Source organism: Oncorhynchus nerka, linkage group LG14, assembly GCF_034236695.1.
Source record: "Oncorhynchus nerka isolate Pitt River linkage group LG14, Oner_Uvic_2.0, whole genome shotgun sequence".
Classification (NCBI taxonomy): domain Eukaryota; kingdom Metazoa; phylum Chordata; class Actinopteri; order Salmoniformes; family Salmonidae; genus Oncorhynchus; species Oncorhynchus nerka.
Genome location: NC_088409.1, coordinates 41,062,674 through 41,086,583, shown reverse-complemented (window position 1 = coordinate 41,086,583; position 23,910 = coordinate 41,062,674). Strand labels below are relative to the sequence as shown.

At 43.3% G+C, this 23,910-nt stretch overlaps 2 protein-coding genes across 5 annotated transcripts in view; one reads left to right on the top strand and one right to left on the bottom strand.

The window, feature by feature from the left end:
- Positions 1-22,947, top strand: part of LOC115141082 (lamin-A-like) — a 29,526-nt gene extending 6,579 nt beyond the window's left edge. For both annotated transcript variants that reach the window (XM_029679694.2, XM_065000074.1), the window contains 12 exons: positions 1,235-1,626; positions 16,394-16,550; positions 16,996-17,121; positions 17,430-17,603; positions 17,842-17,967; positions 18,162-18,382; positions 18,544-18,880; positions 19,099-19,206; positions 19,396-19,515; positions 19,712-19,768; positions 20,118-20,321; positions 20,581-22,947. In XM_029679694.2, the coding sequence (XP_029535554.1) occupies positions 1,271-1,626; positions 16,394-16,550; positions 16,996-17,121; positions 17,430-17,603; positions 17,842-17,967; positions 18,162-18,382; positions 18,544-18,880; positions 19,099-19,206; positions 19,396-19,515; positions 19,712-19,768; positions 20,118-20,321; positions 20,581-20,616 (2,022 nt within the window). In that variant the 5' untranslated portion in view covers positions 1,235-1,270 and the 3' untranslated portion in view covers positions 20,617-22,947. The remainder of the gene's footprint in view (positions 1-1,234; positions 1,627-16,393; positions 16,551-16,995; positions 17,122-17,429; positions 17,604-17,841; positions 17,968-18,161; positions 18,383-18,543; positions 18,881-19,098; positions 19,207-19,395; positions 19,516-19,711; positions 19,769-20,117; positions 20,322-20,580) is intronic.
- Positions 22,948-23,005: 58 nt separating this feature from the next.
- LOC115141081 (platelet endothelial aggregation receptor 1-like) overlaps positions 23,006-23,910 on the bottom strand; it is a 39,150-nt gene continuing 38,245 nt past the window's right edge. For all 3 annotated transcript variants that reach the window (XM_029679690.1, XM_029679691.1, XM_029679693.1), the window contains one exon: positions 23,006-23,814. In XM_029679690.1, the coding sequence (XP_029535550.1) occupies positions 23,672-23,814 (143 nt within the window). In that variant the 3' untranslated portion in view covers positions 23,006-23,671. The remainder of the gene's footprint in view (positions 23,815-23,910) is intronic.

Below are 23,910 nucleotides of genomic sequence, written 5' to 3'. Positions count from 1 at the left end.
TTTCCCGTGTGTATCAAGAACGGCCCACCAACCAAAGGACATCCAGCCAACTTGACACAACTGTCGGCACCATTGGAGTCGACATGGGCCAGCATCCCTGTGGAACGCTTTCAACACCTTGTAGCGTCTGTGCCCCGAAGATTTGAGGCTGTTCTGAGGGCTAAAGGGGGTGGAATATTAGGAAGGTGTTCCTAATGTTTGGTACATTCAGTGTGTATTTAAAATGTGTATCTAAAAGCATAATTGAGAAATAATTAGTCAAAGTTGGCATATTTATGACATTTCGGGCATACCAAGGCCTCCTTTAAGACTCCATAATGTTTAATCTGTAGATGCTACAAAGCAAGAATTGGTGGCATAAGAAGCTTTACAGCGTGCTCTGTAATAGGAGTAGTATTTAGATTTCAATATTTATTTTTAACATACATTTTTTAATATTGAAAAATATAAACATGGATATTGAAAATATATATAATTTTTTGTATTGCTAATTGTCAATATATTGTGGAAACATAATTTACTCTACTGCGATATCAAAGTTCCAGAGTGGAATCTCAGCTAGTTTTTTGGGCTTCGAAAGCCTTTCATCCAGTACTTTCTGACAGTCATTTCACTGTTGCCTCTGACCATCTAAACATTGAGAAAGTGGTTCTTCATCTCCTAATCAGGGCATCCTGCTGTGTTTGTTTATGTAGTGAGTCAAGGCCATGGTGTAATGACTGAGATTTAGGCAAGCCGAATGTAAGTGGAGGGAGACAACCATCGGACAGATTTCTCTGAATTAGTGACTCTGGCATAATTAGCAGGCTGTTAGTACTTCTTCACTCTGTCTCAACAAGCAGTTGGCGGACAAGGGAGATGATGCAGATATTCTTTGCTTGTGTAATGTTTGTTCATTGTTTTGTATGCTTCTGTAGTTCTTGAATACATATTTTGTGTGTTATCAAAATTGTCTAATTGCCTGTTCACTGCAGACGCCAGACGGTGGGAATTAGACTTGCTCAGGAGAGAGCTAAAGTTGCTTAACCACCCAAACAGCATTTTTAGTAGGGCTTCTCTGATGGTGAGAGAGATGCGTAGCTGTTATACGCCTAAGCCCCAACCCCCTCCTCCTTTACTATTTTCTATTTTGGCACATGCTAACTCACATGGTTCCTCCCTCAGGCTTCGCTATACTTGTTCTAACATTTGCTGTATCAGATGTTGATTAACTAATGAATCCTTCCCTCCACAGCCTGTCTCCCAGCCAACCACCTGAACCACCTGCTGGATGTCCACTATGGAATCTCCGGGTCAGAAACGAGCCAGCCGCGGTGGGACTGCCACCCCACTCTCCCCAACCCGCATCTCTCGCCTGCAGGAGAAGGACGACCTGTGCAACCTCAACGATCGGCTGGCCGTCTACATCGACAAGGTGCGCTCGCTGGAGATAGAGAATGCTGGGCTGCGGCTGCGCATCACCGAGTCGGAGACCGAGATCAGCCGTGAGGTGACGGGCATGAAGGTGGCCTATGAGACGGAGCTTGCCGACGCCCGCAAGACCCTCGACTCGGTGGCCAAGGAGCGCGCCCGACTGCAGCTGGAGCTAGGCAAAGTCAAGGAGGATTACAAGGAGCTCAAAGTCAGGTAGGACACATTGGGTTGGCAGGGTTTAGGTCATTTCTTTTGTAGGCAGCATGTAAAGGCTGCAAAAACAAATGTTCAGTTGAATTGAGGCCAAATGTTCTAGGTATGGGGCAAGAGAGCTAGCAAAGATGGGTTTGCAGGAGTATTATTAGGGGAAACCCTGGGATGGGGACAGAAAGGCAGGAGGTTTATGGGTAATCCTGTATCAAATTGTGGTGTCATAAAGTTAGTCTATTGCCATGCTCCCTGTTGTAAGTTTCTGGCCGAGGGACACATTGGGTTTTGGCCAAGTGGCTAATTAATTTAGTCTAAATTTGAAAGTGATTGTGATTCAGCATGTAATCTCACTGACACACATTTAACTGCCTACAACCTCCTATATGATGATAGGGAGGGGCATATGCAAACCAGAGGACGAGACACCATCTCATTTCATTATACCTCATTTGTGGTGACGTTATTTCCCTGTACTGGCTCTGACTCATCAACCAGTGCAGGTCTGCTCTTACTCCAGTCCTTCACAACAGTCATTCTCAATTAAGTAGATTTCCACTACTACATCATGTTCCTCTTTCTCTTCCAAACCATAAGTACACCAGCCCTGAAACCATTTTCACCCTGGACTGGATACCTAGTATGCTGGCACATTTGTCAGAGCGTTGGTCAGATAAGCCTTTACTAATAAATAATTGAATTTAAACCATTGCAACCTTTAATTCCAAGGCAGTTTGCCACTGAGGATGTGAGTGGTAGTGCTTCTAATCCACACCTGGGTGATGCAACATCCATTTTGCACCAGAATGCACACTACCTTAAACTCCGACTTCTAAAATCCTTTAGAGGTGTGGAGAGCGACATGCCTGACATTAGTTGTGTACATTCCTGGTGGTTTTCAGCAGGTTGGGTAGTAATACTGTATTCCCCTACATGGTAATGACAAAGGGCCCAGCCACGGGGCCACGCCCTGACAAACAGCTCGCTCTGTTTAGCTTGACTTACGAGTGTAATGACAGTCAACCCTCCCACAATCCCATGCATGCAATGCATTATTACACAGCGCATTTCAATCAAAGCCTGTAAGCAGGTTTCCAGGTTAAGATAAAATATGCTTTAATCCAAACTCTGATGTTGGCACCATTCTCCAACCAACTGAGCCATCGGAACTGGCTGTGTAGGTTAGACTTAGACCTTTGGGAGAATGTTAAAGGGATCTGTCTACCAGAGTTAAGTGCATTTACATTTACATTTAAGTCATTTAGCAGACGCTCTTATCCAGAGCGACTTACAAATTGGTGCTTTCACCTTATGACATCCAGTGGAACAGCCACTTGATGTCATAAGGTGAAAGCACCAATTTGTAAGTCGCTCTGGATAAGAGCGTCTGCTAAATGACTTAAATGTAAATGTAAATGTAAGTGGGTAAATGTGCCCACAGACTAGACAATAGCTCACATCTCTCGCTCTCTCTCTCTCTCTCCCTACGAGCAGGCAACGGCCTGCAATGACTCCACAGGAATGTTTGAATGTCTTGGCAAAGTGCAAATCGGGTTGCAGTGTGTCTGAGAAAATGAAAGACAGTTGAAAGTGTTAGTTGTATTTACTTGTTATTTTACTATTTTTTTAAAACTTCTTTAACGTACCCTCGTTTATGCATGGGGCTTCCCTCCGCAGGGAGTAGCAAACAGAGAATAGGAATATTTTAAGCTATGCAAACACTGTCTTCAACAGCTTCTCATTGGCATGACTCTGGTTTTCAACACCGTGCAATTGCAATGTTGAAGCAATGGTGTCTGTACAGACACGTGAGGGTGGAGTCTTACTTGTTCAACCATAGTGCCATTGTGTTTTCACTGGGTTAATGTTTCAATTGGTGTTTTCAGTGTATCTGTCAAGATGGAATGTACAGTGTTTGGTGTGCCCAACGTTGCAGGTGAGGGTGTGGCTCTGGGGTGGGTTTGAGTGCCGACCTTGGTCAGGGTGTGGACTTCTGGGTCTTGACTTGAGTGTGTTGAGTGAGTTGGGCTGTCTGAGGAGTAGTGACTCTCTTTAAAAACCAATTCTGTTTGGTGAGTGAATGGAATTTTACAGTTCACTTAAATTCTCTTTCCCATTGTGCCGTAAGGTCCCTAGCTGAGTGAAGAATAGCAACAGCGCCTATAACTTCCGTTGGAAACCAATCATTTGTTACACGTGTGGTGGAAATGTATCTCTCAGGCCTGCGTGGGCAGCCTCGGTCTCTTACGCTGCAGCCGGTGTGTTTGCCAGTGTTTGGTTGCCATGGCAGCTGGGGAGTCTTGGCATGGGCGTGTGACAGGGTGGTGACTCAGAGGTTTTTCAGGGCCTTGATTGTGGGAAGGGAGCTGCTGGCTGTGGCCTTTCTTTAGGTCTGGATTTCTGGGGCAGAGCAGCGAGCCATCTTTATTAATAGTTAATACGTATCATCCAGTTCCCTATCAACACCATGTTATTACCTTTGGCTGGTGCCCTATGAGGACTTGCAAGTAAATGTAACTTTCTTATCAGAGACAGAGCAGTATACCGTCCCAACAAATAAAGTGTGCATGTCCCTTTCATCAATATTCTTAGTCATTCAAATATTATAATACCCCATTACTGTAGGCCCTACATTATACAGTGCCAAGCCCTCTAGCCCTGTTTTGTAGTGTGCTGCAGCAGATGTAACTGTCACTTACCACGGCCTGTGACTATACACACCTGTTCTTAGACATGCCATTGGGCCACGCCACACAGTCGTCTTTGTCGCAACAGACACATGCAACTCCCCTGAGGACAGACCATCGCCATTGGGCTACTAGGATGTAAACTGCTCGTCTACAACCCAGTCTAGCTTGTAAATGATTTGCCAGGGGGGATAAAAACAAACCTTATTTGGCTAAAGCATGTTCCACTGTTAGGATAGAGTAAGAATCGCTAGGCTAGAACACAAGCGGGCTAGCCTAAAAATATTGACTACCCACCTAAGACGCTGCTATGCTGCAATATGATTTGCTAAGCTTCAACATGAGCCCCAAGGCTTGGCCCACACTCCCACATTCGTCAAGGTCTACTTATCCACTGTGGATGCTCCTCCTCTGGAACCTAAGAGGGGCGGCGGACGCTAGTCTCATGCCACAGTGCCTTCCATCTGTGGCTGTGAAATAGGAGCATGTGTGGGGGAACCTGCTCCTGGTCGTCATTGGCAGGACAATCCCTTGTCTCCCCATCCAGACGATGAATAGGCTGCTTTGTGTTGACAATATACAGTGAGACCCATGCATGCTCTGCAGATACGGTGTTCTTTCTAGATCTTATTGTTGGTTCACCTGTTGAAAAATGCCACTGAATTATATTGTCAAAACCTATTGCTTTTTGACTTTCACTCCCTGGAAGTAAAGATGGTTCGCTAATCTATTGCAAACTGTAGAACAATTATTTTTTTATGGTCGGAGTTGTAGGCATTTGGAATCAAAGGTGGTGGAATGGGCTAGATCATTGAGGGAGTTCAAAAGTCAATACCCACTCCCATTTCCAGACTCTTTTCCAAGGTTGCTGTGTGTAACACCTGTTGGCAAAGAGTAACAGATAAGTGTAGCTAATGGTGGGACAGGACAGATAACATCTTCTAGATCTACACACATAGATGTTTTGTCTGTTTATTGAGGGAACGGTATGCAGGATAAATGTTCATTAGAATTAATATGGTTGCAGTGTGAAGTTTCCCAACGTATTTCCTTTTTTAACCATTTCATTCCAATGACCTGAATGATGGAAAATCTGATATGAAGTCGTTTGGCTTCTTTATGTACTGTAATGTATTTTGTGTTGGAGTGGCTGCCATGCCAACTTGTAGCACTTTGGAGCTATCAGAGAACACAGCAGGAAGTACACTTATCATATAGCATGAACACATTTCCTTCATTAAGAAAGTTTTTGTCTCAGTTTCATTTCTGTGCTCGTGCTCGCACACACATGTTTTACTATATTTGTGGGGACCTAAAATAGATTTCCATTAAAAATCCTATTTTCTCTAAACCTAACCTTAACCTGCAACCCTAAACCTAACCCATAAGCTTCAAATAGCCTTTGTCCTGGTGGGGAGAATTTACCTTGTTTTACTGTCCTTTTGGGGATTTCCGGTACCCACAAGGATGGTAATACAAGGAGGCTAAGTGGTCTATTTGTAGGCCCAAATATTTTATAAACACATAGTTTGGTTACCACTAGTAACCAAGGGCTGTACGGCTACATTTAGCTTAGGGAAACTCTAAACAATTCGCTGACGTCTACTGCACTCTACTTCCATTTAATCATGTGAATGTTCTGCCGGGCTGACACACAGCTGGACGACAGGAGGAACCCATTGAAGTCCATTTGTTATGCTAAAGTGTTTGAATTAAGTCACTCTCCCTTTAAAATGGACAAGAGCAAACATCCTCTCCCCACCAATGAATGATGATGTATCAAAGCTGTTCAAATACTCTGGTTCTGCACTCAAACAACCTCTCAATAAAGGCTTTTGGCTCAATCCCTCCGGATATGAATGTCTAAAGTTCACAATAGAAGTACACCTCAGAGAAAGCAATAGTTGGTGCCCATCCTTAATTGTGCAGAACATAACTTGAATTGAATATAAGAAGAAAAATGTCTTATTCAACATAGAATCCATCTTTGCTACAGTTCGTGAGGCACAAAGAATCAATATTTGGTTTCTAAAGCGCTCGCTCTTCATGGAACAGATAGAAACTCAGCAGTGTGTGCAGCCTTTTCCCCACTCGTTTTCCTCAGGGACGAAATGTGTACCATGACAGTTTATTATACTACAGCTTCTCCCAGGAGGTTTGGATCTCTATTCTCTCGGAAAACTCCCTCGAGGGCAGCGTCATTCTACCAGCATGACCTCAGCCTGTATCATGTGACACAGTGTGACCTTCTCAAGTTATACAGAACCAAGTCTGTCTGGACCACAGGCTCCCTGGATTTGGGTGACACACTTTATTTTAGCCACAACGGTGTGTAGGCCACAAATGAAACCTGTTCTGTGACCTGCTATTAGAGAGACAGGTTCAGGCTTATTGAAATGTTTTAAGTATATTTAAAAAATGTGTTATAGAAACATTGTTTGTCATTTTGGGGCGGCAGGGTAGCCTAGTGGTTAGAGTGTTGGACTAGCAACCGGAAGGTTGCAAGTTCAAAACTCCCGAGCTGGCAAGTCTGTCGTTCTGCCCCTGAACAGGCAGTTAACCCACTGTTCCTAGGCTGTCATTGAAAATAAGAATTTGTTCTTAACTGACTTGCCTAGGTAAAATAAATAAATGAACAGCCAGTTTTCATGTCGTTGATTATTTTTATTTAAAAAATTGCACCTTTTAATTAACTAGGCAAGTCAGTTAAGAACAAATTTTTATTTACAATGACGGCCTAGGTTACTGCCTTGTTCAGGGGCAGAACGACAGTTCTGGTTGGGGATTCGATCCAGCAAACTTTTCGTTACTGGCCCAACGCTCTAACCACTAGGCTATCCTGCCGCCCCATTGAGAGCATTTTACAAGTGTTTACTGTGTCATTAGTAGTTAGTTCAGCAGCTGTTCAACTAGTTTATTGATTAGTAATGAATAGGGAGCTTGAAGGCTGACTTCCAGTGGCTGTAGTTATAAAACATGGAATGTTGTTAATAGTAAGTCTGATATGAAGGTTCTACAATTGATGGCTATTCTCATACATTGTTTTGTCTTTCAACTTAGTGTTCCCTAGGCTCTAGGGGTCTGAGTGGGGCAAGTGGGAGTATACCTAGCCTAGTCTCGTGGCTACTCACTCCACTGGCCCTAACAAAGTACATGGCTATGGAAAACACATGTGCTAAGACTGTACATGTGATGTCTGCTATATAGAGCTCTCTTTGTTGGGCTGAGTTTTGATAATTAAAGAGTAGTGTTTGGCCTTTCAGTAGACCAGTACTGTGTTCGGAGAAGGCATTGGCGGGCTGGAACGAGTGTGTGTGTGGATAAGAGTTTCCATAGCACTTTGATTATTTTCAAGACCCAGCCAAGCTGAATGAGTCATCCGCTCTCTAACAGGGTAAATCACTTTAAGATGCTGGGCCTCTGCACATATGCTCACTCCACACGAACACACATCATACTTAGACACACACATTGTATGTACCCAAATTAAAACACACACACTCACCTCAAAGTAAGTTACACACACAACACACTGGGAAGTTCCCATTTGGTAGTGGATGAAGTGGATGCGACCCCCAAATGTTCTTATCTGATCAGTAATGTAACTGCCAGTGGATTACCACAACTCTGAATGCTCAAAGTACATTTGAGATTATCAATATGTCTGAAGCGTTTTCATTTCCTTCAACAGAGTTTGATGTTTTGCATGGAGCATTTTGAACATTCAGGAAGACCTCCAGATGTTTAGCATTTTGTGTCACTAAACATCACTCTTGTTTACTGGAGCCTATACAAGCCAAGCTTTAAAAGGATTGTGATGTGTAACCAGGTGCAGGCCAATATTGTCCGATCTACTGTTATAGACTACTCCTCAATGCAAGTGTTCACTAAGGAAATGTTTACTGACGTTTACATACCGTAATGCAGAAGGGAACTAATCTTAACTTATTAAAGATGGATTATGTAACTTTTTGGGCGACTTGACCAAATTCACATAGAAATGTGGGTTATAGATCTGTCATTCTCGTTGAAAGGAAGTCTAAGAAGCGGTAGAGCTGTTCTATGCACTACTTCTATGCTTCCTCTTCTTAAGTTTAGTTTTTGCATCGTTTACTTTTCGGTTTTCCACACCAGCTTCCAACAGCTGAAAATACAATATTTTTGCTTATGAAAAATATATTTCACAGCAATTTAGATGGTACAATGATTCTCTACACTATACTTGCTTGTTTTGTCACAAACTGAAATTAAGCAAACTATTAGAATTTTAGCAACCAGGAAATGGTGGCGCGATTTCTGCATAGTGCATCTAACAGTTGGGTGCTGTTACAGACATATTCCCATTGGCTAGAATAGGCTAAAGAATGTTAAAGCTAACACTGCTCCTCCTATTAGGCGCCACACAGTCTGCTGTATTAGTTCCATAATGCTAACGTTAGCACCACTCCCCATCTATTCACATGGCACCACAGCAGAGCTTTCATTTTCATTTCATTAACTCGAGGCAGCTGCATGGGGTAATTGTCCTCAGATCAGTTAAGCTCTGAATCTGTTCAGTGGCGTGCTCATAACATTTTGAATGGGGTGGCCAAGGTGGGACACAGACCCAGTTTAGGGGGATCATACCATTTTGAACCTGATTTGTATTTTTTTTTTGGGGGGGGGGGGGTTTACAAATTTCAATGATAATGGTTCAACACATATTAAATGCTTAAGTTTGGTACATTTCCCTGTTCAAATAAATCAATTCCAAAAGTGTTTGCATTTGAGGTCAGGATTTTATAGAAGAGCAGCATACAGCAGTAAATTCACTTGAAAGTGACATCCAGAGAGCAAATTTATACCGTGACATTCAGTGGGGTGTCTTTTTTTTCTTAAGCGACCTCCTATGTGTTCTTGTGTGTGCACAAATGTATTTTTATCAGCTTTATAGTAAATTAACTGTATATTCCCTTTTAATGTGTCATGAACACAACCAGTCTGATGATGTTATCACCTGATTGGTAAACAAATCGCATCAAAAAGTAGGTCAAGTAGGTTACCTGCACATGTTTGTCTACTCCAAAGTCCAGCATCCGAACAGTGCACTGTGCAGCCACCATTTGAATGGAAAGGGATCTTACAAACGCCATAAGTGTAATGACATTCAGCCTACAAAGTCTCCAAAAATGAACAATTAAAAAAAGAAACCCTTTTAAAATGATTTCTCATTTGTGTCTAACGGTCTTTCATAATTTTCCTTCAATTCACCAGAGAAAGCATCGAAAGCGAGGCGAACAGCGCCCCCCTGTCTTCGTATCTGTAGCCCATGTATCTGATGCTGTATGGACATGTCATACTCTTTGGCCAGACAAGATCAGATACATGGGCTACACATACTAAGACAGAGGGGTGCTGTTTCGCTTGCTCGGATGCTTTTTCCGGTGAGATGCTCGGTGCCCGTCATGTCAATATATTTTCAGAGAAGACCGATCAGATCTCTGAGGGGGCCATTGGCGTGGCCAACCAGATTTCGGTGGGGTGTGGGGGGGGGACGACGACACACACCACCCCACTTGGCCTCAGATCAGTTAAGCTCTGTCCCCACTGACTCTGTTTGCTCTGTCAAAGCCAGTCACACACTGTTTGCTGTTCATCTACATGGAGCGTATGTTCTACCAAGGTTAAAATGTATTTAAACTTTGTCAGTATGCAGTAGTTTGATTCCAAGCAATCTCAATTCATTTCATTAGTGTTATCGTCTGAAATGTGACTAAAGCTCATAGGTGATACAGGCTACTACAGGTTTGAAATGCATTTAGAGCTGTAAGAATTGATTTACATAGCTACATCACTTTATGTGTGTCGGTAACACTCCTGACAGTCGAAGTATTATAAAACGAGTGTTACAAGTGGTAATAGACAAGGACAAACTGGCTAACCTGTGTTCTCTACCTTATCGGGGCTAGACAATCAAACAATAGCTAGCTTTTATGCCAACATGCTGAATGAAAGGGCACCAGGCTTCTGACTCATGTCATGGTGAATCACTAACTAATCATTAAAAGTGGAACCAGGCCTGTGTCACGTACACACAGAGCCAGAGCTACATAAAAAGCTTTATCTGTGGGAGAGATGCTTTCTTTTGGTCATTGCTGGCCATGTGTTTGAATGGGGATATTATGGGAGGCAAAAAGCAGGGTCATGTTCAATAGACATGACAAGGGGGGAAAAAAAAACATTTTGAAGGGGGGGGGGGTTAGTTTTCTGTTTCAAAACGTTTTGTACCTACTGAGCATGACCCATGTGTAGGCTGTTTATGGCCTCCCCTCTGTAACCTCGCCCCCCCCACACTGCTTGTCTATTTGAAACACATAGGAAGAAAGCAGTCTTGAGCACCATGATGCTGGTGGTGAAACAACACTAGGAACTCTATTCCCATCTGCCCATATGGATGTGGTGAGTGGGTGGCTTCTGGCTATGGCTGGGTTGTTTTCCCCTTGTGATTTATCTCTCTCACACACACACACACACACACACACACACACACACACACACGGAATGAAAACAATCCTTTCCATTGTGTTTTGATCCCAGAAGAGACATGATCATGTGCCAGCCTGTACTTTGGATTATAATATTTTCTTTTAATGTCAGAGATCTCCATGTCCTCTTAACAGTGCTTCTAAATGATGTTCACATAAACAACCTTTTAGTTGAAATAATACATGACATACTTAAACATTTTGTTGAATCAGTACAGAAGTAAGTTGAACCAATCCATGGTCTGAATACTTAAAATGTGCGGTTCATATATAAAGTTTTCATTTAATCAATGCTGTTTTCAGCATTCTCCTGAAACTCTGACACATTGTGTAGTCTGGCTGTTGGTCTTGGAAAAACTCTCTACTGCTATTTCTGGACCTTGTTTGCACTAAGACCCCATTATTCAACAGCCTTTTCCCCTCTAGGCTCTCTGTGTCCTAAACTTACCACTTTGGTATTGGGAAAATGGGATTGTGAAGGATAGCTATTAATAGGGATGGGAGCCCAAAGATCGTCTTTAGGGACGGAGGACCCCTTGTAATTTCCAACTTCCAAGGAAACCCACCCACACGTGTTCACACATGCCAGCCAGACGGGCGGGGTGTCGTTCCTTAGTTGCGCACCGTACCAATAAGATCAATCAACCATTACAACTCTGTGCAGTGGAAGACTGTGTAGTAACACGGGAGGGGGGATTACATTCTCATTCCTAACAGACCCCCTAATAGCACAGAGAGGCCAGAGGGCCTTTTGCACTGCCTGATTGACTGTGTGACTCCATTGAGATTTGGCCTTTCCCATTAGTGGGGTGATTTAGCGTTGACTGCCTCACTACAGTGCACTGTTAGCCTGCACTGATAGGGAAATGGCTGTGTTTACAAGGTCGGGGAACTGGGCAAGTAATTTACTGTGTGTGTGTGTGTGTGTGTGTGTGTGTGTGTGTGTGAGAGTCAGAAAGTGGGTGTGGTAGTATGAGGGGACCAGAGGATGGGTGCGGACACACACACACACACACAGAGTATAGGAGCGTTCATAGTTGTCTATAATCATGCCGCTGTAGTATTTGTGTAAAAAGTCATTTGGATGTGAACTATATGTATCCCTGGTTAAAATGAAGTGTCTAGTATTGTTCATATGCTTCCTACCCTTTAAAATATGATTTAGAGTACATACAATCTGTTTAACATCAACTTCATGGGAAACAGATACGGTCTCTGGTTTCTGGCTGGTCTTCATAGTGAATCATTATTTAGGTATTACTGCTGCCAGGACATTAAAATACTTTAAGACTTTGTGGGAATTCCCGCATGATGCATCTGTCATATTGTAGTAATTATAGGCTAGATTTTCCACCAGGAGCCTAATAGGAAAGCTTTTCGAAATAGGCCTATGAGGGAGGAAACTTTTTCGATTGAGTTTAGCTCTGAAATATGCTCAAAGTAAGCATCGGCAGTGAAATTCTACGTGTTTATCCATTATATCCAAAATATGGGGAAATGCCAAACTTTAGATGAGTAGGCCTCTGTTGTCATAGCAACGGCACAGCAAAATAGCCAGGTTGTGGGTTTTCCGTAGTTTTGTTTTTTTGGGGGTGGGCTCGCTCCATTGTCGTCAATGAGGTGGACAAAGATAGCAGTGAGTCACCCAAGAGTGGAGGAATGAGGCGGACAAAGATAGCAGTGAGTCACCCAAGAGTGGAGGCTGAACCAACACATTCCTTCATTTTATTATTCCTCCCCTTTTCTCTCTCTCCTCACCTTTCTTTCTCCCTCTCTCTCTCACTCTCACTAAACTGTCATTCGGCAGTAGCTATGCTGCTCACTATGTAAACTGGAAAACGTTTTGAGACGGCTCTTTGTCCTTTGCCCTTTTTTAAAGTTGTGTGAGCTTTGATATAACACTGTTGTCACAACAGTAATCTCTGGTGGACAGATGAAACGGCAGGAATCTGTCAAGGCTCACAGAATTATTTGATTACGAGCAGCAGCAGTTCCTGGTTTGTGGTTTTCGTCGTTGATTACTTGGACGAATCAGGATTGGGTGACTGCGGTGCTTAAACTGGTGTGGTCGATTTTTCAAGCCCTTGTGTGGATGATAAACAGTTTCCACTAGATTACACAGCCACAAAGTCAAATTGTCTCTCTGTAAAAATCCATGAAATATAAAATGTGCATTTTGGCCATGATTAACACTGGGGGAATTAGCGGAAGGTAGGGGTTTAGCCGAGAGTTTCCATTTCCGGGGGAGGAAACTTTGCTTCCTTCCTTTGCACAAAGATAATCACAATTGTTAACGCCATTCCCCCCCAGAAGTAAAACAGGAATTGGCCAACTTTCGCAAGAGAATTTTACTTCTGGGTAACCAAGATTATCACAACAGTAATGTGCACAGGAGAAACAGTCGGGCTACTGTGTGTTTTTGAAGCATCATCGACAATTTCTCTTATCTAAATAGACCGTTAACTGTAGGCTTCCTTAACTCCTTTTCTTTACATGGTCTCTAGATGCCCGGATCAATGTCCTGTGAGTAATTGTGACAATTGAACACATCACACCCTATATGCTATAAATACAGTACACCGGTTTGGTTATTTTATCCCCTAAAATTCAGTTGCATAAACTGTCCACATCCAACACATGCTGTTTTGATAAACAGACTTCCATCCACACCGGTTTCTGAGGTGGGGTCCAAGTTTGGATGGATTCAAATGTAAACTTTTTTCGAAGTACATTTTGCTCTACAAATGTATTCAGTTTGCACACACACATTCACGCTCTCAGGCATGACGTTCAGCCAGGTCATGCATTCCGTTAAGTCGACATCCTGGAGCAAACAAACGCATTGCAGGCTTACTGGCAGTTATGGATACACAGGCATCCATATCCTCAACACTAGAGCGGATCAACAATGCAATTCATATTCATTATCACCTATATCCTCAGCACTACAGCTGATGAACAAAGTTACTGACACACATCACACCCAATATTGCCATACTCAGGTCATTCACATTCACATTGTAAAAAAGACAATAACAGTAGAGTAACTGCTGTTTCATTTGTCCCCAGTCACTAAGCTGTCCACCTTGATTCGCTTGTTTTTGGTTGAGGTTGCTATTTAGTGGGACATGTCTTCACACTACCTTGTCTCATGCCCTCCAAGTAGCTGGGTGTATGAGGGCCTGTGTATGTGTGAGGCCTAGCTCTTATGTCACAGATGCTATCTAAAACAGTGACTCTTTTTGCAGTTCAGTGGAAATATTTCAGCACAGGAGCTGACCGGAAATAATTCCTTTCTTCTTATCCCTCTCTTCCAGGAACCCCCCTTCCATCTCTCCTCACTTCTGCCTGGCCTTGTCCGGCAACAGTACCAGCACATTCCTCACATGACTCCTTGTTTCCATCCCACTGAACTCTCCTGTGTTTCTCTGTCAGTCAGGCTTATCAGTACAAGCTGTTAGACTGGTCCTCTCCATCCACACAGGTGGAAAATAAGCTAAATATGACCCCAGTGTCAGACTTTATGACAAACGAGTAATCAAATCGAGATCAAATCAAATCTAGACCGGGGTAGAGTTTCTTTAAGCCTCTAAAAATCAAGAATAATGGTTGAATTAATTCAGATCAGAGTAGGCAGTTTACTGCCACATGTATAGCTAAGCTATTATTGATTAAATATGCAGACTATGTTTTTAAATGGACCCTTCAGACTAATATGCCTCTACATTTTAATTGCTGGATCTTGTCCATTATCACTGTAATATATGTATGGGTGTTTGTGTTCCTGTGCATGAAGGATGCTGTGTTGGGTCTTTGTTTTCATGCAAATGGTTGGGGCTGTGTGGGTGGCCGGTGCCGGTAAATGTGGTTGGATGCCAACTGTTAGTCCATCAATCACTCATCCTGCTGAACATTCGTGCTCTCTGGGCCTTTGTGAAATCTGAGATGGGACAAGGGCTAGTCTGTATGTGGCAGAGCAAATTTCTACTCCATTGTATACTTTGTGTGTTCTTGTACTGGTGTAGGCTATATTGGCGTATACATATGGTTCTGATTTTGTGTCTTTTTATTGAATTCATGTATACATTTGGAAGGAGAGGGGATTATTGTAGGCTGGCAGTGGCTGGGGGAGCATGAGTGTGGTGGGTTAGCCGTCTGGAAGCCATCTCCCAAGCAGATGGGCGTCATTAGTGATCATGAACATTGAAACGCAAGGGCCAAATGTAATAACGGGGAATCTATTTCCTGCTTGGCTTTCAATGAGCGCCTTTGCCAAACTGGTATGATGCTCAAGCTACCACTTTCCCATCCTCTTCTGTTTGGCAACATAGTTTTTCCACGGTCCGGACCAAGTTTTTATTTTTTTACCACTATGGCAAATTGATGCCTGCTTTAGAGATCTGACACAAAAAACCACACACATGCAAACAACAAATGTTAACGTTTTTGATTTAGGCCGTGGCTGCGGTCCAAATTTCCGGAAAGCCTCAAAGCGTCTGCGCATGTTTATTTTCAACTTTTCGCGCATATCTCTGCTCTAATCGTAGAGAACAGGCTACTCTGGCGGATAGTGCTCGTTTTAATAAAGTTAGACCAAAGCTGAATCAATGGCTGCAAGATCACATGATGATCGTATTCTACATAACCGAATATAATAGCATAGTATAACGTTACTGTAAGGACAAAACACCACATTTTTCTCTCGTGGCCAAAACTCAAAAGCGTGCGCCACTAGGCAAAATACACAAGTAGGCTCTGCTACAGTTTAACACCATCTGCTCTTGAATCTGCTCACTGTTTATCATTCAAAACAACACTGTAGACAACTTCGTAACTCAAGATCTAATTGCATATCCCCATGAAGTACGTTGGGCCAATAACCGAAAGGTAGCTGTTTCGAATCCCTGAGCTGACCTAGGTTAAAAATCTGTTGATGGCCTTTGAGTAAGGCACTTAACCCTAATTGCTCTGGATAAGAATATCTGCTAAATGACTAAAATGTAAACATTTAACTGAATTGAGCTCAAATGGTTTGAATGCAGATGCTGCATGGGCGTTTCAGCATTAACACTTGAAGAATTATCACACCACAAAAATGTGTGTGTAAAGTAGAGGTAAAGAAACACATGCGCAGAATGTGGTCAGGATATGTGCTGAGGGAAAAGTTGGATCTCTGCAGCCAGTGTTTGATTTAACTGAGATTCCCTCAGGAGTGCCTGTTGGCCTTTTATTTAGAACACGTGAGCTTGATTCAATTATGTCCCTGTCAATTAATTTATTCAATATGATGGGAGTTCAGTTAAGGACAGCTCAAGGCATTCATGAGTCTTTCATAGGTAGTGGTAGTGAGTACGTCATCCCAGAATTGGAACCTATGTGCATAATGTTGGTCAATGGGAAGTTTATGTACAGAGGTTACTAAACAGTTTGACTCTTTTTGTAAGAGCCTAAATGCATAACAGCCTTTATTGTAATCATACTGCATTAGACACAAGTTGCTCAAACACAGACCGTGTTAGTGAAACAGGAAACTGATATATTTGTCTACCTATGTCTCAACAGAAATGGGAAGAAGGAGTCAGACCTAGAGGCAGCTCTGGCCCGGCTGAGGGATCTAGAGGCTCTGTTGAACTCTAAAGATGCCTCTTTGTCCACTGCCCTGGGGGAGAAACGCTCTCTAGATGCTGAGGTCAGGGACCTAAAGGCCCAGCTAGCCAAGGTAAGAGACTAGTGGTAAAGGCCAACTCTGAATTCTACACATACTATATACTCTCTCCTCAGGTACAGGGTTCAAACTGCATATGATTGAAAAAACATGTTTTATAATCTTCCAGTGTATATAAAGAAAAACATGTTACTTTTTAAAGAACTATCAACTGTGAATATGACTTTTGGGTTAGTACTGTAACAAGGTCAGTGCATCACCATGGATCGTTCTCAATGAACTCTGAAATGAATAATATTCCTACGCCACCTTCTGGTCACATAATTGAACTATCGTTTCACCCAGTCATGCTTTGACATCTTACATGCAGCTCCTCTTCCCCTTCGCTAAAGCGATTTTGATAACTTTAGCGATTTCAGATCAACAAATTATTAATAATTGATCTAATTTAACAGAACCCTAAAGGTGAACATCAAACTTTAAACTCTCTGTCCCTTAGCTGGAGACAGGTCTGAGCGATGCTAAGAAGCAGCTTCAGGATGAGATGCTGAGGAGAGTGGACGCTGAGAACCGCCTGCAGACCCTCAAGGAAGAACTGCAGTTCCAGAAGAACATCTACGGAGAGGTGAGGCTCTCTCTCTCTCTCCCCCTCTTTTACCTTACACTCTTACACTAGTGCTCCTTTTTCCCCTTGACCTCTCTCTCTTTTTACCTCAGACTTTCTTTTTTCTCTTCCTTTTTCTCCCTCTGATCTGCTCCTCCTTATCTATCTCACTCTTTTTTTTTTCTCTCCCTTTTGTTTCCTCATCTGTCCTCTTCACTAGCCTTACAAACTAGACTGATGGAACACCGAGATCAGTCTGTTTTATGAGGTTACCTCTTCACCCCCTCTTCTATAACTCAAGTATGCCTGTACCGTCTATCTCCCTGCAGGAGCTGAGGGAGTCCAAGCGCAGGCACGAGTCTCGCATGGTGGAGATTGACAGTGCAGGAACAAAGCAGGATTACGAGAGTAAGCTGGCTGAGGCCCTGATGGAGCTGCGAGCCCAGCACGAGGAGCAGGTCCGCATCTATAAGGAGGAGATCGAGAAGACCTACACCTCCAAGGTAGGGAGCACAACCCACTGGTCCACACGGCCAGCTCAAACGTGGACTAGAAGTAAATCAGTTCAAATCGATTGTGTTATTTCATTTTAATTTCACTAAGCTGTCCATCCAGTTGAAATCGGTAGTAATTGTCCATGCATCATTCAACATGCTTTAACTGGCCCAGTGCCAACCTAGCACAGACACATGTAGTGTGGTTTCGTTCTGACCTCTCTGGCTCTGTGTGTGTGTGTCTCAGCTGGAGAACGCCCGTCACTCCGCAGACAGGAACAGTACCCTGGTGGGGGCGGCTCACGAGGAGCTGCAGCAGACCCGCGTGCGGATGGAGGGCATGTCCTCCCAGCTCAGCCAGCTGCAGAAACAGGTACGGCTGACAGGTGGACAGGGTGCAATCACAGAAGTCTCTTACCGTACATCTCTGTACTGTGGAGCTCTGACAGCTGTTATCTTAGCTCTAGTGTTGGCTCTAATGCAAAGTATTAGCGCAGTTCATCTCGTCTCTGTCAAATATGGCCCTTTTGGTTGGTCTAACCGGGGTATCAACCCTCTGTGTGTTAGCTGGCGGCGAGGGAGGCCAGGGTACGTGAGCTGGAGGAGTCTCTGGCCCGGGAGCGGGACACGATGCGCCGGCGCCTGGAGGACAAGGAGAGGGAGATGGGGGACATGCGCATGCGAATGCAGCAACAGCTGGATGAATACCAGGAGCTGCTGGACATCAAACTGGCCCTGGACATGGAGATCAGCGCCTATCGTAAACTGCTGGAGGGAGAGGAGGAGAGGTGAGGAGGCATGACAGATATGCACAATACACATCATGCATACACGAGCACTGAAAGCCACACACAGACATTTACACACAGACTGAAGTAAATAAACTCATGTAACCTACACACCCACACTAGATTTGTATCAACAATCTTCTTCTCTGCCACCCCCCCAGACTGCGTCTGTCTCCCAGCCCTCCCCCAACCCGAGTCACTGTGTCCCGTACCACCGGCTCGGGCTCAGCACACACCCATACCACCCGTACCTCGGGCTCAGGACACAGCCACAGCGCCCGAGTGGTCCAGTCCACCAGCGGCAGCCGCAACTCCTCAGGCACGGCTAGCGCCAAGAAGAGACGGCTCAATGACAACGACAGCGAGACCTCCAGCCTGGCGGGGGGCGCCGTGACGCGTACACGCATTGCCCAGCAGGCCTCCGCTAGCGGCCGCGTCACCGTGGACGAGGTGGACCTGGAGGGGAAGTACGTCCGCCTCAGCAACAAGGCCAACGAGGTATGGAGTTCATCGGTCAGCTTGACATGCATCGTAGCAGAAAGGACCCATTGTCGCATTCTTTCTGTTATGGTCAAATGCACAGGTTTTGTAAGGAAGCTACTGTAGTAAAAACACCATGTTAGGCTGATGTTGTAAAAGGACAATCACTTTTCTACTTAGTGATTTTTAGTTGACGTTGGCTGAAACCCACTTGATGCTTGTCTGTTCTCTTTCAGGACCAGCTTCTGGGCCACTGGCAGGTGAAGAGACAGGTGGGCACCAGCACCCCCATCGTCTACAAGTTCCCCCCCAAATTCAACCTCAAGGCAGGACAGACCGTCACAGTGAGTAAAACCTTCATCATGTCTGCACTGTCATCAACTATGCTTGTGTTCAGTTTTTAGTACACCATGTTGAGAGAAGTGTGTATTCTAACAGAGAGCAGCATGTTTGTCACAATGTGGGCCTGTTGTGTAAAGCATCTATAGTATGCATCAGGTCATAAGACAGTCCTGTACCTCTTCGCTCTGTAGATTTGGGCTTCAGGAGCAGGCGGCACCCACAACACCCCCTCAGACCTGGTGTGGAAGACCCAGAACTCATGGGGCAGCGGAGACCTGTTCCAAACCATCCTGGTCAGCGCCAATGGAGAGGTGAGAGACACATGTTACATGCACCTGTTTGTAGTTGTACCTTCCCATTGTCCCGTTGACTGTTCAGTCTTTCTCTTGGCAACATCATCCCACTTCCTATCCTACATATTTGAATACATGTGAGATTTGGTAAAAAACCTTACTCATGTCATAGCCGGTTGTCAAACTGACTGTTCTGCGCCTCTCTTTCCCATAGGAAATGGCACAGAGGAAGGTTACACGCACCCTGTTCCAGGAAGATGATGACGATGATGTGAGTCTCACGTTTTATGAAAGACACAGGCTCAGGATGATAAATAAATTACTCAAACTATACTTGCACTGTGAGGAAGGCTATTGAGCCAAAACGTTGTTCAGGATCCCCTGTTTCAGATGAAAATAGGTTCATTTATGTAGAGTACTTATTTAGTCACTGAACAAGGCCAGGGGTGTGCAATGATACACTTAAATACTTCTCTAAAGGGTGACAAGAAAAATGGAAAGACTTTTATTTACCATTACTGGGTCTCTGTGCTAAAAAGTGTAGGAACCACTGCCTCAGTGGCTACAGTTAGTATTTACCAGTAATGTTGGAACCTTCTGTTCTCTGTCTCCCTCTGCAGGGCAACCACAGTGCGTGCGGTGTGGACAGTGACTACAACCTGCGGAGCCGCACGGTGGTCTGTGGCTCATGTGGCCAGCCGTCTGATAAGAGCTGTGCCACCTCAGGGGTGTCCAGTGGCTCCTGCTCCATCAGCAGTGGAGGAGGTCTGCCTGAGGGCCTGATGTCTCCCCTCTTTATAATGGGTAGCAACTCACCCAGACAGGTACTGTTTGATCATGTATATTGTTTTAACACACACTATTTCTGTTTCAAAGCACAAACATCTCTCACTCACTCACTCACTCACTCACTCACTCACTCACTCACTCACTCACTCACACACACACACTCACACACACACACACACACACACAGCAACACTGTTATCCCAGTTTTCCTGTGTCTCCTGCTGTTATGACAACAGCCCCTTCCTGTCCCCTCACTTCCTCTAACGCCCCTATGTCACTTCCTGTCTTTTCCAGGGAGGTCCCAGACCGGAGAACTGCTCCATCATGTAAAGCCAGGCAGGCACCAACTTACCTGGACAAGTACCCCCCACACCACACATGGATGGGAGATGCCTTTTTTTAAATTACTTTTTTATTTCCTTTGTTTGATGTATGATCTGTCTTATTTTGTATGACATAATCTGCAGGTTAGATTGCCTTTGGTGTTTGGCAAAAGCTGTGTATTCACTTCAGATATATGAGCTTGTATATTCTAGTTATTGCATGTGGGCTGGGCAGATGCTTTCACTGTTTAGAGCCATATCTAGGGAGAGAGGCACAGAAAGCACCTTTAACCATTACAGTGGACTTTGATCCATAGTGAGCTTTTGCGTCATGTCTAAACTGTCACAACACTAAACACGCACAGCAGCAAACCCTGCTATGAATCAGTGGATATGGGGGCTGGAACCAGGGATCTCTGGCCTGGTATTCCAAATACACTACCATAGAATGTCACTAAATGGAGATGGAGTGAACCCCCTCTGACCGCTAGAGGATTATGGGGGTTTGTATTAGACTGAGCGATGGGATTGGTCATTCTAAAGCCATAGTTACAAAGAGGAGCTCAAACTTGACACTGCCATCAAGTGGTTTATATTTCTGAACACAAGACAGTAGTTTTTTATGGAATGACATCTATATTATTACTCATGAAACAATCAGACAACTATGGTAATATGGATATAGGTTCCAAATTGTGACTTGTTTTCACAGGCTTGAAAGAGGTATGTAGTTGTTAAAGAAATGATACCAAAACGAGATGAGCACACAGACATGGGGAAGACCAAGTAGTACTGTATTGTAAAGTTGAGTACGGTCTTGACATGACCTCTGACCTCCAGAAATAGTTTCCTCTTAGAGGCTGATAATTATTATCTGACCTCACCGTTGTCTTGTATGACAAAACAGTTATGCCACACTTTTTTGTTTACGTAGTTATACTGTAGGGCAACTCATCAGATCTAGACAAAAAAATATGATTTGTATGGATTATTTTGCTTTTTGAATCTGAGATAATTGCCAGATGGATTATAGTAATGTTACTGTAACCTTCTAATATTGACCTTCCATTTTTAGGTTTGAGGGAATGTGGCAGCTTGAGAAATAGATGTTCTGGTTTGTCAGACTCTAAAGACAGAAATCGTCTGAGTTGGAAGTGTGTTGATTTTAAATGAAAGTACAATGCTTACCTTTTCGTGACAGCAGTGCAACAATGTGTACATTCTGTAACTTTGTATCAGGTGTAGTGTCAGAAAGAATGGGTACAGGTAGAAAGTAAACCTTGGACAAGTAAGCCTGAGCCTGAATGGCCCGTAGGGGTAGTTGGACCATATGGTATTATCTGGCCAAAAGTTGACTTTATTTATGAACTACACAGTATGTTGCATTGGCAAACATGTTGGTGCTATATTTTCAGTGTAATCAATTATCAAGGTGTCACTTTGACAAGGTCAGAGAGTATTTAACTTGAGAAGGAAACCTAAATGAAACTTAAACCATCTATTCCTCACATGATACCAATTTTACATTGACATCCTCTGTATTCATGTATTGTAGTCTTGAATCTATTGTCCAGAGGCCTCTCTCCCACTTTTCTGAGCTTAGTGTCTTTTCTTTTGGGCATGTTTATTCTTTTTTTTTTCGGGGGGGGGGGCGGCGGCAATTACAATTACCGGTATGTCAAAAATGAGCTACAATCATCTACAAAGATTTATCCACTGAATATATTAATAGAGGCATGTACAGTAGTCTGGCAGCCTTTTTATAGGATGTATAAGCAGTGAAGAGTTTCTGAGAATACTTGATACTTTATGAAATATTTAAGGTTTTTTTTGTACTTCATACACATTTCTATCACTACCAATTTGGAGAAAATGTGATTATTCTCACTGCCCCAGACATACCTTAGAGAAGCTCAATAATATTTTTTACTTATACATATATAATTACTTTTGTCACTTTTCAGCATTTCTTTTCTCATCATGTCTCAAAGTGCCTTATTGATACCTGCTAGTGATCATTGGAAATTATGTATTCTTTTTGCATTATGAGGTGTCAATTCCAAAGATATGCGATATTTTGTCTTTAAAGACAATGGAATTTATAGATTTACAGAGTATGTTGGCTATAGTTGCATATTTGTACGGAAATTGCCTTTGTACATAATGCTCAATTGAATTTGTAAGAAATGATTATACCTAATATGGGAAAACCATGCAATCCAGGTAGAATGAATTAGTGATGATTTACCAGCCTTTTCTGTTCAAGAAGACACAATGAAAACTATTTTCCCAACAAATGCCGTCTTGTGGTTGACTTCTTAATAAAATTTCATCTGTGGTTTGATGTGTGATATTAGAGTAGCTACCTGAGCACAAAATGCTTCTGAACAAGTGCATACAATGTTAAGCCATTTAATGTACATTATATACAACATATTGCATGATTACATTGAAACACATTCTGAGGTGCTAGCTGTACAAATGTGCTCTGGATTTCCCCTAATTGGAAGCTGACATTCTATTGTCTATAGGGGAGGGGAGAAGGGGCTTGAGAGGACATCATACTAAACTACTGACATCATGGAGATATAAAAATGTCTTTCAATTGCCGTCCCGGTTTATGTTATTCTGGTCAAAAGGCTTGTATGCCAAATCAAGTGCTCCAAAAGCCAAGTCCCTTCATCTGCAGTGTGAAAATAACATTTGAAGGAATCCCAAGTTTGGTCAAACTCAAATGCATGCATGTATGTCCTCAAACTGCGATACTGGCATTCTCAAAGCCTATCCCCACATGCCTTGGTCCTTGAGTCTGGATCACAAGAGTGTAACGGTGGATAAAATGCCACCTTAATCCACCAGGGGGCAGTGTTACTATTTAAACCTACTGACAGAAGCATCGGCATAATCTGCTGTCTTTGTCAGGTTGCACTGACTGTCACTGCTGCAACTGACTGTTTTGTAGCCTTGAATAACCCCAAGACAACTTCCTACCAATGTTTTTGATTGGCAGTAACGTTTAAAAGTAGTTCTTCTGAGTTGTGATGTTCAGAGTAGGGCTGGTGTCATTGGGGCAGTCTCCTGCGTACGGGAGAGGGTGGGCGTCGGACAGGTGGCAGGTCATAGTGTCCTGGGATGTGGCTGTTCACAGGTAGGTCATAGTGATTATGGGGCTCCTGCTCTGGGACCTGCCCAAGGGAACTACGCTCTGAAAAATTTGAAATAAACATTGTAAGTGTAATTGTCATCTGTCTACTGGAGTTTATATTTCTGATTTTCTTTAAATAATGTGAATGGTAAATTT